The sequence below is a fragment of the Belonocnema kinseyi genome, chromosome 10, assembly GCF_010883055.1.
Source record: "Belonocnema kinseyi isolate 2016_QV_RU_SX_M_011 chromosome 10, B_treatae_v1, whole genome shotgun sequence".
NCBI classification, from domain to species: Eukaryota; Metazoa; Arthropoda; class Insecta; order Hymenoptera; family Cynipidae; genus Belonocnema; species Belonocnema kinseyi.
In genome coordinates this window covers 34,697,809-34,716,438 of record NC_046666.1, presented here as the reverse complement: position 1 = coordinate 34,716,438, position 18,630 = coordinate 34,697,809, and the positions used below count along the sequence as shown (strand labels likewise).

General features: G+C 23.6%; 1 protein-coding gene across 2 annotated transcripts in view; it reads right to left on the bottom strand.

Annotated features, from left to right (window-relative positions):
* The window catches only part of LOC117181649 (MOB kinase activator-like 1), a 38,634-nt gene that overhangs the window by 14,069 nt on the left and 5,935 nt on the right, over positions 1-18,630 (bottom strand). For both annotated transcript variants that reach the window (XM_033374545.1, XM_033374544.1), the window contains exon 2: positions 2,690-2,856. In XM_033374545.1, the coding sequence (XP_033230436.1) occupies positions 2,690-2,856 (167 nt within the window). The remainder of the gene's footprint in view (positions 1-2,689; positions 2,857-18,630) is intronic.

Sequence of the window (18,630 nt, the reverse complement as noted above, 5' to 3'; positions counted from 1 at the left end):
GAATTCGTATTTCCAGGTTGAAAATTCACCAATTTTATAGAAAAATGGTCTTTTTGGTTTAAAAATGTCAGAATTTGGTATAGCATTCAATTGTTTGGTACAAAATTAAACTTTTTTGTAGAATTTTTTTTTTTGTTTGAAAATTAATTCTCAATAAAAATTATACTGCATCATTTTGAGTTAAAAAAATTTTTTTGCTTAAAAATTCAACTATTTAGTATTCAAAATTTTAAGAAGCAAAAAGTATAGACCGAAAAATAATAAAATAAAATTTGGACTAAGATCACATCCATTTTTCTAAAATCTTTTTGGAAAATGAACTTTTTTGCTAACAATTCAATTGTTTAGTTGAAAATTAATGTGTTTTAGTTGAGGATTCAAGTATTTTGTGAAAGATTCGTCTTTGTTCGTTAAATCCAACTGTTTTTTATTTTTTTAAACATTTTTAAATAATTTTTTTGGTTGATAATTCATCATTTTCGTTTGAAAAGTATTTTTTTTTGTAAAAAATAATTTTTTCAAACTAAAAACTTTACTATTTTGTTTAAAATGTAACTAATTGGTGTCAAATAAGCTTTATTGATGTTAATTATATTTTGGAGTTGAAAATTCAACTATCTTATAGAAGATTCGTCTTTCTGTTTTAAAAGTTAAACTAGCTGGTAAAAAATTAAACTATTTAGCACATCATTAAACTGTTTTGTAAAAAATAAATTCTTCCTATTGTAAATTAATTTATCTGAAAAAAATTTAACTACTCCATTTTTTTTAAATTCAACAAATTCAACAATAAAAATTAAGTTTGAAAATTTTAGAATAAAAAAACTAAAAATAAATTAAACACATTTGGACAAATATCACGTTCATTGTTAAAACTGGTTAGTTGGAAATTTATATAATTTGCTGAAATTTCGTATTTTTTGGGAGAAAATTATTCTTTTATGATTAAAATTTAACTAATAGGTAGAAAATTAATGTATTTTCTTTAAAAAATTGGACTGTTCTGGTAGAAAATTCTTCTTTTTAGTTTAAATATAAACTATTTTGTTCAAAATTTTGTATTTTCTTGAGAATTCATATTTTACGATAGAAAATTCATGTTCTTGGTTGAAAATTCAACTCGTTGGTTGAAAGTTGATTTTTTCAAATAAAAAATTCATAATTTTAGTTGAAAATTAGTTGTTTATTTTTAATTTTTTCAAACAAGTCATTTTTTAAACTGAAAATTAAAATATTTGGTTGAAAATTCAACTGGTTGGTTGCAAAATAAATTTGTTGTTAAAAATTCATATTTTCGGGATGAAAATACAACTGTTTTATAGAAAATTTATTTTTTTAGCTTGAAAATTCAAGAATTTGGTATTAATTCTTAATGAAAATTGATCTACACCATTTTTGGTTAAAAATTAATTTTTTTGGTTCAAAAATTCGACTATTTAGTTAAAAATGTCACAAGAAAAAAACATTCATTTAAAATTACTCAAATAAAATGTGGTTCAAAATGTATGTGATTTGGTAAAAATTCTATTAGAAAATTATTATTTAGTTAAAAGCTTGTCTCTTTTTTTAAAATAATTTTTAAACTGAAATTTTGTACTGCTTCGTTGAAAATTCAATTAATCGTTTTTCAACATTTTGGTAGAAAATTTTACTATTTTGTAAAAAATTAAACTGTTTCGTTTGAAATGTATGTAATTTGTGAAATATTCTTCTTTTTTGGTAGAAAACTAATCTTCTTGGTTAAAAATGTATTTATTTTGTCAAAAAATTGTTCTTTTCTGGTAAAAAAATATTTTTCTTGGTTTAAAATTTAACTATCTGATAAAAAATTGGACTATTTATTCAAAATTTTTCTTTTCTGGTAAAAAAATTAATCTTTTTGATTTTTAATTTAATTATTGCGTTGGAAATGTATGTATTTTATTGATAAAGCATTTTTATTTTATAGAAAATTTATCTGCATGGTTGAAAACTTATCTTCTTACTTGATAATTTTTTATATGATTAAAAATTGCTCACATTTTGTTGAAGATTCACGTATTTAGTTGGAATTTCGTCTTTTTCGTTGAAAAATTAAATATTTGGTTGAAAATACGATTTTTTCCTGGTTGAGAAATAATCTATTTAACTAAAAATATCACTTTTTCATTTTTCGTTAAAAATATATATTTTGAATTGAAAAATTGATCTAATCTAGTTGAAAATTTACATATTTGTTTAAAAATTCATTTACTTTGTTGAAAAATCGTATTTACTTTGGAAAGTTAATCTCTTTTGTTAAAAGATCACTCTTTTCAATTAAAAATGTAATTGTTCAACTATTTGATTGTAAATTAATTTTTTTTGTTAAAAATGTAACTACCTTGTAGATAATTCATATTTATAGTTAAAAATGTATGTTTTTTGCCCTAAAAATTCATACATTTTTGGTGACATTTTTTGTCTTTATTGGCTGGATAATCTTTCTTACTTGAAAATTGGTCTTTTTTACTTGAAAATAGTTTCTCTAGTGTAATTTTTTTCGAAATAGTAGCACAATAATGTAATCGGAAAAAAAGTGTCAAATAGTGTTAATAGTATGGTGAGTGCAAAGACTGGAATTATAATAAGAAAATATATTAATCCACTATTAATTTGCATATTTCCCGGTCATTAGACATCCTAAAATTAATTAATAAAAAATTCTCACTGTTGACGGCGACCCACTCGTTCAAATCTTCTCCCTCAGGAAGCATAACTGCAAGTCGCAGATTTCCAGAACCGAGAGTGGCAGCCGCATGTTTCATCAGGTCATACTGATGAGTCCCCTCAGGAATGTTTTTCTTCGGTTTAAAGGTTTTTGAGGAGCGGCTTCCACTTTAAAAATAATTATTTATAATTAAGAGGCCACCAAATGTTTCTAATATAGATTTCATTTTTTGATTCAATTTCACAGTCTGAGGTTAGATACTTAAGAATAATTCTTGCCGGACGATGGCTCTAAAACCTGAACTGCTTTCCCTTTTTTTATAAAAAAATTTCCTGACTTTTGCCTGACTACAATTTTATTTTCCCTGACGATTCATTTTTCCAAACAAACATACTAATCTTGTGACATTTTTAATATAGAATATTCTATAAATGAAATAAAACAAATTTAAATGTAAATTTATACATTTTTATTGGACATTCTCAGGGCTGACACAATCTAATTTACTTGAAAAGTCTTCAAAAATTAACTATATAAAGAAAAAGTGATCCAAAGTTACTAATTTCTAACTAATGCTCTTTTGAATTTAATAGAATTAAAAAGAATTCGATGAAATTTTTATGCATTCTCGATGAATTTTAACAAATTCAGGATAAATTAAAATGGCTTTAAAACTATTCAAATTCAATTCAAAAGAATTATAATAAATTGGAAATATATATTTTTTTAATTCATCGATTTCAGGAAAATTGCAGTGAATATAGAGGAATTTAATAAAAATGAGAAGAATTCGATGAAATTCATAAATGTTTAAGGTGACTTTAAAAAAAATTCAAGTAAATTGAAGACGGTTCAAAATTAGGATAAAATTAATTGTGTACAGTAAGTTTGAAAAGAGTTTAGAAAAATTAAATGGAACTCAAAAGAATTTAATAGAATGTATAAAAATCCCAGGTGAGTTTAAAAGACTTTAAAGTGAATTAACGAAAATTTTTTTAAAATTATTGAATTAAGTAGATTTAAAAGAATTTAAGAGAATTCCAAAATTAATTTTGTTTTCTATTTCATAGGAATTCAAAAGAATTTACAAGAATTCAAAGAAATTTCAAGGAATTTAAGATAGATTAATAAGAATTCCGGGTGAATTCAAATTAATTCTAATAAATTCGGTTAAAATCCTAAAAATGTAACTAAAATGAAATCAATTCACAATTATAAAAAATTAATTTAATTCATTAAGTTTGAATTGAGTGAATTTAAAAGAATTCAAGCTAATTCAAAAAAATCTTATAGAATTCTAAAGTCGTTTGAAGAATTCCCAAGAATTCAGGACAAATTAATAAGAATTTAGGGTGTAATTAATTCATTTAAATATTATAAAATCACGTGAAGATCTATAAAATCTGATGTATCCTAAGATCCTGAAAAAATTAAAATAACTTGAGAACTTGTAAATCATCATTAAATCCTTGAAATCATCGGAAGTCTAATAGAATACTTGGAAATCCCTTTAATTTTTTTAATCTCTTCAAAATCCTTTGGAATCTTTTAAAATACCCTAAAATATTTTTAAGTCAGTTAATACTTTTTTAAACTCTTGAAAATTCCTAGAAATTTAAAAAAGTTGCTTAAAATATTTCAAATCATTTGAAATTCCTTGGAAGTTTGTTTAATTCTTGAAAATTTCTTCGAATTTTTCAAAAATATACCTAAATCTTTAAACTCTATCTGAATCACTTAAAACTATTGAATTCTATTAAAAATAACATAAAATATTTCAAATCAAAAATTTGAAATCCCTTTTCAAGATTCCTTTGAATTTTGAAAAATACCCTGAAATCTTTAAGATTCCTCGAAATCCCTTCAAATTATTGGAATTAATGGGAAATTCGTTAGAAACTTTAAAAATACTCTAAAATATTTCAAATCCTTTAAAATCTTTGAAAACTTTTAAAAGCTTTTACAAATTCCTTGAAACTTTTAAACATACCCTAAAATTTCTAAACTTCTTTTTAATCCCTTGAAATGATTTAAATCAGGGTGGCTATTTTAATCGACGAAATAAATTCCCGGTTTTATCCCGGTTCGCAAACATTTTTACGGTCAATGAAATTAAAAAAATAGAACAATAAAGCTAAAAAAATTTCCACTTGAGGTAATAAAAACTGGGCTGCAAATGAAAGCACGCAAAATGGAACTGTTAAATTTTGAACTTTCAAAATTGAAATTTAAAAGTTTTTAATTTAAAAAAATTGTATTTAAATGCTCAATAATTTACGCGTATAAAATTGAAGGTACTAAAATTTTTCAATATAAAAAAAGTTATCAATTTCAATGCTCTAAATTAAAAAATCAATTAATAACCTTCAAAATTTTTTTAATTGTATAATTTTAAGGAATTTTAAACTAGAAACATCAAATATTGAAAAATTGAAAAAATGTTAACTGAACACTTCTTAAATTAGAAATTCAATCATTTTCTTTTTAAATAGTTTAAACATCCTTGGAAAGCTTGAAAATTTTATTTCAAAATCTTGAGACATCTAGAAGTTGTTTTAAATTGGTTTTAAATTTAAAATTATTTTGGAAATTTTTTCAAAACTTCTAAATATCTCAAAATTAATTGAATTTTTTCTACAATTTTCAGAAAATCCTGCTAACTTTAGAACATTTCTTCACAATTTGGATGTATAAATAACAATTGAATATTTATTTGTAGACAAAATTTGAGTAATTTTAAGAGATATATAAAAGTTTTGAAAAGATTCAAACTTAATGTAAAACTTGAAATGATAGCCTAATATAAAAAAATGTAGATTTTCGCAGATTTTAAACAAAAAAATTAGATTAAAAAGTTTTTCAAAGATTTGAACAAAATTTTCAAAAAAGATTCTAGAAGATCCTAAGAAAACTTTCTAAAATTTTCATGATGATTTAAAATCTTTTTAAAACTCCTAAATATCTCTTTAAATTACTCAATTTTTGTCTACAAATGTTCATTCGTAAATTATGCATCAAAATTTAAAAATTTCACTTACAAATTAAGCATTTTTCAAATACGACAATTAAAATTGTAACGTTCAAAGTTTAAATGCTCTTCGAAATTTTAAAGATTCCAGGTTTTCTATGTGAAACAATTCAGTTAAAGATACTTTACTTTTAAATATTTAATTTCAATTTACTTGTGTTAAATAAAAATTCAAACATTGCTAAATATTCAATCATTAATCTTTTTTTAATTAAAAATTTCAAATTGAATGGGCTAAAAATGCAATATTCTAGACTGGAACAATATTTTAAATTTTATAAAATTCTTTAATTAAGAATATATAATTATGAAGTTATTTTTAAGTTGAAAATAGTTTTTAAACTTCCAGTCACACGTTCACATTTGTTTAATGACTAAGACTTTCAAATTGAAACCGTTTCAGTTTTAACGTTAAAATCTGAAAATTCTTAAATTTTGAACTGCTTTAAAATCGTTTTGTCAAATCGGTTTTGTTCACTTTTTATTACTTAAAGTATAGATAAATTTTTAAAAAGTATTTATTTGTTAAATAAAAATGTTTTTTATTCAAAATTTTCAACATCAAAGGCTTTTATTTTTTATTTATTCAAGTCTTTAAGAACACATTTAAAAATTATTTATATTAAAAATGTAAACTCAGAAATACAAATTTTAAATGGAAAATTTTTAAAGTGAACAAATTTTTAATTACGCATTGTAAGCTAAATAATAGCATAATTGAAAATGTTAACAATGCAACTAATTATTTAAAAACTGCTGAAATCGAACGTGAACAGATTTTTCTTCTACAAATTTGTAAAATTCTCGGTAAAAAAATTACTGTCATTTCCCAGTCTCAAAAATTCCCGATTTTTCCCGGTCTCCCGGTCCAGCAGCCACCATGTGAAATCTATTAAAAATTTATTAGAATCCTTCAAAACACCGTAAAGTATTTTAAATCCTTTGAAATTTCTTTAACATTTTTTTCAACACTTGAAAATGACCGTAAAAATGTAATCTTTGAAATCCTATAAAATCGGGCAATTGTTATAAATAAAATCTTTGAAATCCACTAAAATTTTATTAAAATCCCGTGAAATAACAAAAAATCTGATCATATCTTCCGAAAATCTATAAAATTCGTTAAAACCCCATAAATTTCTTTTTTTGTAAATCCAATAAAATCTTTGGAAAATTTTTAAACCCGTTAAAAATGTCTTGCAATCTTTTAAAATACCGTACAATATTTTAAATTCTCTTGAATCTGTTAAAACTTCTTAAAGCTCTTGAAGACTTTTTAAGGGTTTTATTAAATCCTCTGGAATAACTTCAAATGAAATCTATTAAAAATACCTTGGAATCTTCCAAAATACCCTACAATATTTCAAACCCTTCAAATAAAGCTTTTTAAAGCTCTTGAGAATTCCTTGCGAGTTTTAAAAATACCTTGGAATCCTTTAAAATACACTAAAATATTTTTGACAACCATTGAAATCCCGTAAAACTTTTTCAAATTCTTGAAAATTACTTCAAATTCTTAAAACTACTCTAAAACTTTAAGAATCCCGTGGAATCCCTTCAAATTATTTACATCTGTTAAAATAAATAATGATAGCTAGAAAAATCCCTCTAAAAATATATTTTTATAGCAAATTCTAAAATTAAAATTCAAGCAAACAAATAAAGATAAATAAACATTTAAATTCCCCTTTCGCGTCCAACAATACAAATTTCCATTCAAATTAAAAAACCAAAACTAAAAAAGAGGGGGAAAAGCAACCTCCTCCTTTTCTTCATCTTTTTAATTTTTTATTTTTTTAAATTTGAATGGATACATTTAACAATTTAATCTCCAAATTTGATCCTTAGTATATTATTGTTATTTTTAGAATTTCATAACTAGATTCTAAAATCTCAATCCTTTAAAGAATTCGCGTAAAATTGAATCAAATATTTAGAATAAAATGAAGTACAGCTGAGCACTGTCCCTAACTGCTACATTTGGCTTTCTCGTAAAAAAATCCCATTAATATTGTGTGTGGGATTCGAAACAAACAGTTATTATCCAATAAATTTAGACATTTCATTTCGCAATTACTAACAAAGTGCTCAAATATACTTAATAGAAAGTTCTTATTGCATACTGTAATACATGTTATTTTATTACAATCGTGTGCGATTTTCGTACAGTGGATATATCTCTATGAATGAATAGTAAGTATGTACATGTGGGCAGTTTATAAGCATAAATATTAATTTATATTCAGAGCACATAAAAATGATATGTGGGTACAATACATACATATGGAAGACAAACAATGGAATAAGTAATACGGTATAAAATATGTAAGAATATGGAACAGTCTGGCGAAGAAAAATTAGTGAAAAAAATCTTCATCGTCTAATTTAATATTTAAAAAACACATTCAAAATATAGTTTTCACTATTTTGCGGAGAAAAACTTCGTTTTAATCATCGAAGATATTAGGTCACCTAATTATATATAAAAACAGATGGATAACCATTAATTAAGAGCACATATATAAGAAAAATATTTTATTTCAATTTCAATTTATTAACCCGAATAGCGTATTCATTTTTACTCAAAATTAAATTAATTATTTCTTATAAATTGGTATTTTTAAATAATGATTATCCAATATAGGGAGGTTTCCTCTGCCTGATTGATTGCATGTTTTCAGTTTGTTTTTTTGAATTTTCTGGTATTTCGCAAACGAGGAATATTAATTTAAAAAATATATATATTTAATTTTAAATAATTGTTTAATAATAAGGGCAACAATTCTGTTCTTAACGTATTCACCAAATGTTCTAAAAATGAAAAAAGTATTATATTCATATTATATGTATTTATCTAATAATAAAAATTTATAATCTTCTGTAATGTCAATTTAGTAAATTCAAATTTAATTTATAAGTTAAGAAATTTTTAATTGTGAATTTTTTCATGACCATTGAGCAAAGAAAATTTAATAAGAAAATAGATTTTTATTCGTGCTTCAATAAAAAAATCAAATAAATAAAAAATAGATTTTTTTAATATTGGCAAATAAATCTGTAACAAAAAATACAGTTACCGACAATTAGATTTTTTTAATTGAGGAAAACTTGAAGTAGTTTCACAAGATATTCAAAGTTTTTAGAAGTTTCGACAAAATGAAGAAATAATGTCAAATTTCAAATTTGTGTGTGAATATTTTAAAGCTTTTTAAGGATTTCGAAAGGTTTTGAGTTAATAAAGATTTTGTTTTTAATTCCAAGAAAAATGGAAATTAGTATTTAACTTTAAAAAATGAATTTTTAGTTAAGATTTAAAAATATTTTTAAACATTTCAAATGATTTCCTAAAACTTTGCAGAAGGATGTAGAAGATTTTAAAGTCAAATTTTTCAGTTTTTTGTGATTAAAAATGTTTAGAAAAAATTTCGAAGAAGTTTGTGATGTTTAGAAATTTTGAAGAGTTACAGAAATAGTTTTAAACATAAGAAGATTTAAACGAATTTAAAACAAAATGTGTTTTTTTTTTTAAATTTCGAACAACGAATTTAGAGGCTTTTTCAGAACTTTGAAAGGTTTCAAGAGAATAAAAAATGTTCTTAAGATATCTGAGAAAATTTTTTATTTTTTTTTATTTTGCAAAATTTCTTCTAAGAAAATATTTCTAAAGATTTGAATACATTCCAAATTATTTCCAAAATTTAAAAAAAAAATAATCTGGAAGAGCTTAAGACAATCTTAGGATTAATTAGTCAGCTAAAAAGATATTTAGAAATTTTAGAGGTTTTTTAAAGACACTCAACAACAAAAATTATCAAACTTTGAACAAGATTTGCCATTTCTAACAATGTTTATAAATACCAATAAAATTTTTTTAATGGTATTAATTTTATATTTTAATTCAATAATTGCATGAGAAAAAACAAGAATCGTGCGCCCAGTACGCGTGTTTGTTTTCGAGTTAAAAAAAGAGGAATAGGAGGAAAATTATAAAACTATTGCAAAAACTAGGAGAAATTCTTTAACAATGTGAAGATCGAAAGTTTAAGACGTATTGCGTAAAAAAAAAAAGAAAGTTAGATGACTTAGGCCTTTGTGTGTAAAGATTAAAACCATAATGCGGGTACATCGCACGTATATTTCTCGTGTATGTATAAAAAGGAAATCTCATCGATCTGTAGAATTTATTTTAAAAATATTATTTTCAGTATGAAAAACATAATTAAGGACACAGGTTTATTTTATATTTCTATAAAAACCCCATTATTTAAATAATAGTGATAACTGAAGAATCCCGAAAAATAAAATTCCTGACACTGTAAAATTTCCAAATTGGAAAATTCAGAAATAATAAAATTGCAGAATAATAAAATTTCCGAATAATAAAATTCTTGAGTTGGAAAATTCCCGAATAATAAACTTCCCGATAAATTATAATATTACCGATTAGAAAAATTCGCTAATGATAACATTTCCGAGAATTTATAATATAAACGAATTTGAAAAATGGTAACAAAAAATTTCTGAATAATAAAATATCCGAATTAGAAAATTTTCGATAATACAATAATAAAATATTTGGATTAAAAAATTTTTTTATTATTGTTATTTTAAATTGTATCAATAATTTTAGAAACTTTATATATTAAAATGATTTTTTGTTATTTGATTAATATTAGTAATAAATAAATAATATTTACGAAAAAAATTTCTTTTTTAAATTGTTATTATTCGATAATATTACAAACTTCCGGGAATTTTATTGTAGGATTGAAAAATCTCGAAAATAAAATTCCCGAAAGTTTATAACATTACGGAAATTAAAAAAGCCGGAATTTAAACATTTGGTAATATTACAAACTGTCGGGAATTTTAGTATTGGCTTGAAAAATCACGAAATATAAAATTCCCGAATAATAAAGTTACCGAATTAGAAAATTTTCGAATAGTTCCAATATTACCAATTTGGAAAATTCCAGAATAATAAAATTCAAAACAATTTATAATATTACCGAATTTGAATTTTCTCGAAAGAAAAATATCCGAAATAGAAATTTCCCGAATTTAAACATTTTTTAAATAAATATAATTTATTTATTAAAAATTCGATAATCAAATATTTTGATAAAAATAGATTTTTACTGATTAACATTTCTTTATTGTATTTTTAATGAATAAATAACATTTATGAACAAAATTTATTTTGGAAATACAGGAATTTTCTAGATCGGATATTTTATAATTCGTCAATTTCCAGTCGTAAATGCTGTTATTCGGTAATATTATGAACTGTCGGGAATTTTATTATGGGATTGAAAAATCTCGAAAAATAAAAGTCCCGAAATTTTATGTTATTACGGAAATGAAAAAAGTCCGAATTTAAACAATTAAACCTTTTTTATAAATAAAATTTATTTATTAAAAATACAACAATCAAATATTTTTATTTAAAAACATTAATTTTAATGTATAAAGTTTCTAAAATTATAGTTTGAATTTATAATAACAATAATTGTAAAAAATATATATCATTCTGGATAAAATTTTTTAAATCATCATTATTTCGAATTCAAACAATAACTTTAGAAACTTTAAACATTAAAAATATTTTTTGTACCCATATTTTAATAATTTATTTTGAATTAATTAATAATATTCATAACAAAAATGTAATTGTTTAAATTTGGGAACTTTTTTTTTTTGATATTTACAATTCGTCACTTTTCTGTCGGGAATTTTATTATTCGGGAATTTAAAAATTCGGTAATATTACAAACAGTCGGGAATTTTATTATGGCACTGAAAAATCACGAAAATGAAATTCCCGAATAATAAAGTTCCCGAATTAGAAAATTCCCGAATAGTTCCAATATTACCGATTTCGAAAATTCCAGAATAATAAAATTCACGACAATTTATAATATTACCGAATTTCAAAACTCTCGACAGAAAATTACCGAATTGTTAAATATCCGAAATAGAAATTTCCCGAATTTAAACATTTTTTTATAAATATAATTTATTTATTAAAAATATGATAATCAAATATTTTTATAATAAATATATTGTTAATGTTTAACGTTTCTAAAATTACATTTTGAATTTAAAATCACAATAATTGTAAAAAGAAAACATTTCGGGGTGAAATTTTTGAAAATTTATAATTCGTCCATTTTCTGTCGGGAATTTTCATATTCGGTAATATTATAAACTGTCTGAAATTTTCCTATTCGGACATTTTGTTATACAAGAATTTTATTATTCAAGAATTTTATAACCCGGCAATTTTATTAATAGGAAATTTTATTTGGGAATTTTAGTGTCGGGAGATTTATTTTTCGAGATTTTATAGTCGTCCCTTTATCATTCGGAAATTGTCCAATTCAATAACATTATAAACTGTTCGGGAATCTTATTAATTGGGAATTTTCCAATTCGGGAATATTATTATTTGAAATTTTTATTTTTCGGGATTTTTCAGTCGTCCGAAATAATTAACTAAACTTCTTAAATACTTCAATAAACAATAAATTCACTAGCTCAAGCATTCTTTTTGCAGAACTGACTTTTAATTTTTGCCAACTTAACTTTTATCTCGCCGCACCCGTACCGTGAATAATTCATTAATAAGCAAGCATTTAAAGTAGGTGAGTAATGAGCATAGGAGAGAGCGTATACTCATTGAAGATGTTTAAAAATCACATAGAAATCGAATTATAAATATTTATGAACTATATAAAAAAAGGTTCAAATTAAACCACAAATCATTTCAATTTCAATTCTTTCCTGAAATTATGGAATTATAAAATGGTGTTCAAGAATGAAATTCAAAAATACAAAATAGAATCTGAGAACTGATATTCTAAAATAATATAGACAGGTAAACATTTAGTATATTATTAAAATTATTTATCCGTGTTAACATGTCCACATTTTTTATAACTAATTTTTTTTCTCATGAGATTCTTGGAATTTTTTCTTTAAACCGATTTACTATATTAAACACTAGAAGTTTTTTTGCAGAAATAGAAAAAGTTACCAAAAAATATGAATATAATTCATTTAAAATTATTATTCACTACTTTTTGGACCATACATTATCATTTTTTTCTACACTGAATTTAAAGTACTGCTTACGTGCGAAAACCCCGTTAGATTATTATTACGGTTGCAGTTTCGTCCACATTTTAAACGAGTTTCAAGTTGTGCCATTTTACCATAATATTCAGAAATAAAGATTTTAAAATAAAATATTGTTTAAATTTTACAAACTTAGCCATTTATTTTCACAGCGAATTTCACAAAAGTGGTATTTTAAACAAAAATGTACGTGCGGGAAAAAGTATAGAAATTTAAAAGAATTATTTTTTCATCCGGAAAGATAAGCCCATCATATACTGGGTTAATAACATTAATTCAAATGAGTTAATTTTAATAACACAACTTGTCTTTAAATTCAAGGACCCACAATGAAATGGAACAAAAGTAGAACGGAAACGGAAATACGCTCCAATTTTGTTTCAGTTTCATAGTCTCGCATGTAAAAAAATCGTGAATTGCAGTTTTTAAATTTATATTTTTATATTAAATTTATTCAAATTAAATAAAAATTCTACTTGAAACAGAATCGAAAAAAGGGTTAAAAACAAAAAATATCATTGGAAAGAATCCTTTTTTAATTAAAAAATTGACTAATTTTAGTCATTTTTTCATAACACATTCATTTTTAAATAAAATTAATCCTTTTTGTTTCGCTTCAAATCAGACGGATTGTAATTTTAACTTGGTTCTTTGCTCATTAAAGTAGTTAAACCAAAAATCAAGTCTCTGGAGACAATGTTTACTTGATTTTAAGAAATGAAATTAAATGATCAATTATACTTTATAAAAGACATAACATAATTTTTCTTGAAAAAAGTTTAAAACTTACGAAAAATAATTGTTTTAACAATAGCTTTTGTAACTGAATTTTATTTTACCGCCGCTTCTTGCAAATGTCTAAAAAATGATTGAATTTTAATAAATCGTGGTTTATTATTTCAGGGAAAAGATTATTTTTAATTCAATTTGAAATTGTAAAAATAAGTAAATTATTATCAAATAATTTTTAAAAAATTGTTCCTTGAAAAAAATAATTTCAAAGATTTCAGCGATCGAAAAATTTAATTTAAAAATTGGAAGTAGTAAAAGTTGTAGAGAATATTTTACCAGAAAAAATAAACCAACCTTGATTCAAATTTAACCATTTATTTATTTTATTCCTAAGATTATAGAAAAACTATTTTTTTTAATATTAGATTTTTGGTAAGGCTTAGGGTGGCTGCAAAACTTACTTTTTTAACTTTCCTGCCTTTTTCCTAATTAATTTCCCCCAACAATTAATATTTAAAGACAAAAATTCGAAGTTTAAACCTAAAAGAATTCCATGAAATTTACAAGAATTGCAGGTGAAAAAAAATCAAAATAAATTCAGAAAACTTAACCAAAAATTCGATTTAAATTAAAAACAAACTCAAGTCTGATAGAAAAACCTTTAAAGAATCAAGAATTTTTTTAAATCATTGATTTTAGGCAAGGTGCAGGGAATTTAGAGGAATTTAAAGGAAATGAGAAGAATTCGATGAAATACGTAAAAATTCAAGGTGAACTTAGAACTGAAAGATATTTAAAAATGCATTAAATTCAGGAAATTTGATATGAGTTCAGAAAAACTCAAGGAAATGTAAAAGAATCTGATCAAATGCTTAAGAATTCAAGGTAAGTTTAAGAGAATTCAGGATGAAATAAATAAAAACTTTGAAAAATGAAAAAAAAACTAGAATTTAAAAGGATTCAGGATAACTTATTAAGAATTCAGAAACAATTCAAAACAAATTCAAATGATATGCAAAAAAATAATAAAAAATCTCTTCAAATATTTTAAGTCCTACGAAATCCCTAACTTTTCATGAATAAATTCTTTGAAATCCATTAATATATTATAAAATTTCGTAAAATTCTATGAAATCTGATATTTTCTGAGGTCCTGGAAAATGTATTAAAACACTATGAGCTTTTAAATTCCCTTAAAATAACTAAAATCCTTGAAAACCATTTTAAAGCCTTGGAAATCCTTTGAAGTGTTTTATAGCTCTCGAAAATTCCTTGGTAGATTTAAAAACAGCAAAAAATTGTTCATATTATTTTTAAAATATGCTAATATCTTCAGAATCCTATGCAATTTTTTCAAATACCCTAAAATCTTGAAAATTTCTTGGAATCTTTTAAAACAAAATAAAACCTTTTAAATTCTTTAATATGTTTCGAAATAATTTAAAATATGCGAAAATCTTTGAAATCCTACGAAACTGCTCAACTATTGTAAATAAATTCTTTGAAATCGAAATCCTGGAAAATTTATTAAAACCCAACACAACATTTTTTTAATGCATCAAAATTATTCAAATATTTGGAAATTATTTGAAAAGTGGTTAAACTCTTGAAAAGGCCTTAGAATCTTTTAAAATATCCTAAACTATTTCAATTCCTTTGAAAGCTTTTGAGACTTTTTAAAGATTTTTATAATTCTTGTAAAAAATAGAAAAAAATTGTAAAAAATATTTCTTGTAAAAATAAACTAAAAATTTTTAAATTTTATATTAAAAAATGCTTTAAAACTTTCTTAAATTATACTATAAACTTCTATTATCCATTCTCTTAGACTTTGAAAGATAAAACCTAAAATAATGTTTTAAAAAATTGAAAAAACTTAGAAGATATTAAAAAATGAAAAGTTTGGTCCTTTATTCTAAACTTTCATAACGTTGTTAATTTCAATGATTCTTTTTTTTTTTTTTTTAATAATAATTCATAATAAGACGCAGTTTTAAAAAATACTTTTAGGAAAACTAAAACAATTATCACATTTTTTTTGGATTTTCCAAAACAAATTTTTTAACTCAAATTTAAAAAATCTATTTTTTGTTTATGTTACTAAAAAAAAATTATTTTAAACCAAGAATCTTTTTTTAGTTACAATTCGATTATCATTCCGGAAAACCAAATTATTTTTTAGCGCCCGGAATTTATTTATCCGGGCGGAAATTATTCATTGCTTACATTTAGAGAAGCTTTTAGAGGACATTGAACGCTATCTATAAAAAAATTAATAAAAAATTAATTTAAAAAATTTGTTTTTGAAAAATCCAAAAAGCTTTTGATAATTGATTTTTCAAAAAGAATGTTTTAAAAATAGCGTCCTATTATGAATATAAATATAAAAAACGTCTAAATATAATTAAAATCAGCAGAATGATGAAAGCTGAATGAAAAAGAATAAAAAATTACAATTTTGAATATCTCCCAAGTTTCTTGAACTAAAAAAAAAATTATTTTACGGGTTTTCCTTCAACAACAATCTCAAAAAATCCATGTACAGAACGTTACCAGTCAAAGGTATCGCATTCCAGTTACAGTGACTTTCACCAAATTTGTAAGGCGTTACAGTAATACCGTTACCAAAAAAGTATAACAAAGCATTACAATTTTTAGATTATTTTCTCATTACTGGTGAGCAGAAGTGTCACAATTTAGTCGGAAATTAGGACATCAACCTTGAAGACCACGAAAAGGAAAGTGTGAAATTATTTCACAGACCTCGAAATCACTTCAGAAATCAAAAATAGTGTAATTTGTGCCACAAATTTGAAGAAAATAGTGCCCGAAATCAAAAACTGTGCAATGGAAAATTAATTTGATTTTTTAAGTAAAATGTCCAGTTATCTAACATAATATTTCAAAAATATTAAAAAAGAACTTCAATGTTTATTAAAAAATTTATTTTTAGTCTATAAATAATCAAAATTCCTATTCATTTATCACAAGCTTCAAAGTTTTTTCCAATAACAAAATCCAACATTTTTTAGTTGGAAATTAATTTTGTTTCGGTTGAAAACTCAGATTTCAAATTGTTAGTTAAGAATTCATATTCTTTAGTTAAAAACTGTATTATTTGTTTAAAAATTGAATTGTTTTCTTGAAAATTCAACGATTTTGTTAAAAAGCCATACTTCTTGGTTGATAATTTGTATTTCTCGCTAAACAAATTCAACAATTTGGTAAAAAAATTGAACTATTTGGTTTAAGATTGATGTATTTTGCTGTAAATTATTTTTTTTGCAGAAATTTAATTTTTTTGAGAGAAAGCAACTGTTTTGTTGAAGATTACTTTGTTTCAGTTGATGATTCTAATTTCTCATTGAAAAATCGTTGCTGTTGGTTAAATACAACTGTTTTTTTACTTAAAATTAATACATTTTTTGTTGAAATATCAACAAATACATTTTTCGTTAAAATTAATTTTTTGTTCATTGAAAATTCATCTCTTTCTGTAGAATTTTTCTATTTTGTTGTTGTTTAAAATGCAACTGATTCGTTAAAAATTATCGTGAAAAATTCAAGGAGATTTCCAGGATTAAAAAAAATCAAGGAGAAATCCATAGGGTGGCCGTTTTAATCGGAGAAAAAAATTCACGATTTTTCCCCCGTTCGCAAATATTTTTCACAGCCGATAAAATTAAAAAATATGAACTTTAAAGCTACACATTGTGTCATTTAAAGAAATAAAAAATAAACTAAAAATTAAAGCACTCAAAATTAAGTGGAGTTCAAAGATTCAAATTCAATTCTAAAAATATATATCTACATTATAATTACACAGGCCCACGAAAAAAACAAAAGTGTCTGTGCAATTGACCAGACCTATATATTCTTATGTATTTTTCGACGCTGAATCCGAATTTGCAATAAAAAAGTAGGGTCCAGCTACATTTTTATGGGGTTTTGCTCGAAAAACCTCATTTTTTACGGTTTTTTCATGGTTTTTTTTTAAATAAAAAAAAAATAAAGAAAAATTTTATTTTTTTGACTTCAGAATCGAATTCTACAGGAAAAAATACATCGAAAACCATGTTTTGATCTTTTTTTTTACAAAAATTTCAATCCACCATACGGCGATGAAAAGGCAGAAAATCGCGAAAAGTGAAAATTTGCTTCAAATTTTATTAAAATGACATTAAAATCAAGTTTTACGATTTTAAACCGATTTATAAACATTGAAAATACTTTACTGGGGGTTTATGAGGTCGCTGATCACGAATTTTAAGTCATTTTTTTCAAAAAACAACTCCTAGTCGGCGTAAGTGGAAAATAAACGTGATAAATTGATATTTTTTTTCAAAAAATCGATGTTTTGGATACTGTTCTGGAGGTTTTCCACTACATGAATCACAAAACTAGAACTTTGTTCGACCCTTGATCATAAAGTAAGACTTAGAACCTATGTATAGCCATATTCTTGAACTCCATTATAATATTTTTAGCTTCTTTTAAGAAGTGCCTTAGAGTTTTAATGGGTTAATCAATTGAGTTAAAGAAGAATTGAGTAAAAGAAGCTAAAAATATTATAATGGAGTTCATGAATATCGCTATACATAGGTTCTAAGTCTTACTTTATGATCAAGGGTCGAAAAAAGTTCTAGTTTTGTGATTCATGTAGTGGAAAACCTCCAGAACAGTATCCAAAACATCGATTTTTTGAAAAAAATATCAATTTATCACGTTTATTGTCCACTTACACCGACTAGGAGTTGTTTTTTGAAAAAAATTACTTAAAATTCGTGATCAGCGACCTCAAAAACCCCAGTAAAGTATTTTCAATGTTTATAAATCGATTTAAAATCGTAAAACTTGATTTTAATGTTATTTTAATCTAATTTGAAGCAAATTTTCACTTTTCGCGATTTTCTGCCTTTTCATCGCCATATGATGGGTTGAGATTTTTGTAAAAAAAAAATCAAAACATGGTTTTCGATGTATTTTTTCCCGTAGAATTCGATTCTGAAGTCAAAAAAATAAAATTTTTCTTTATTTTTTTTTT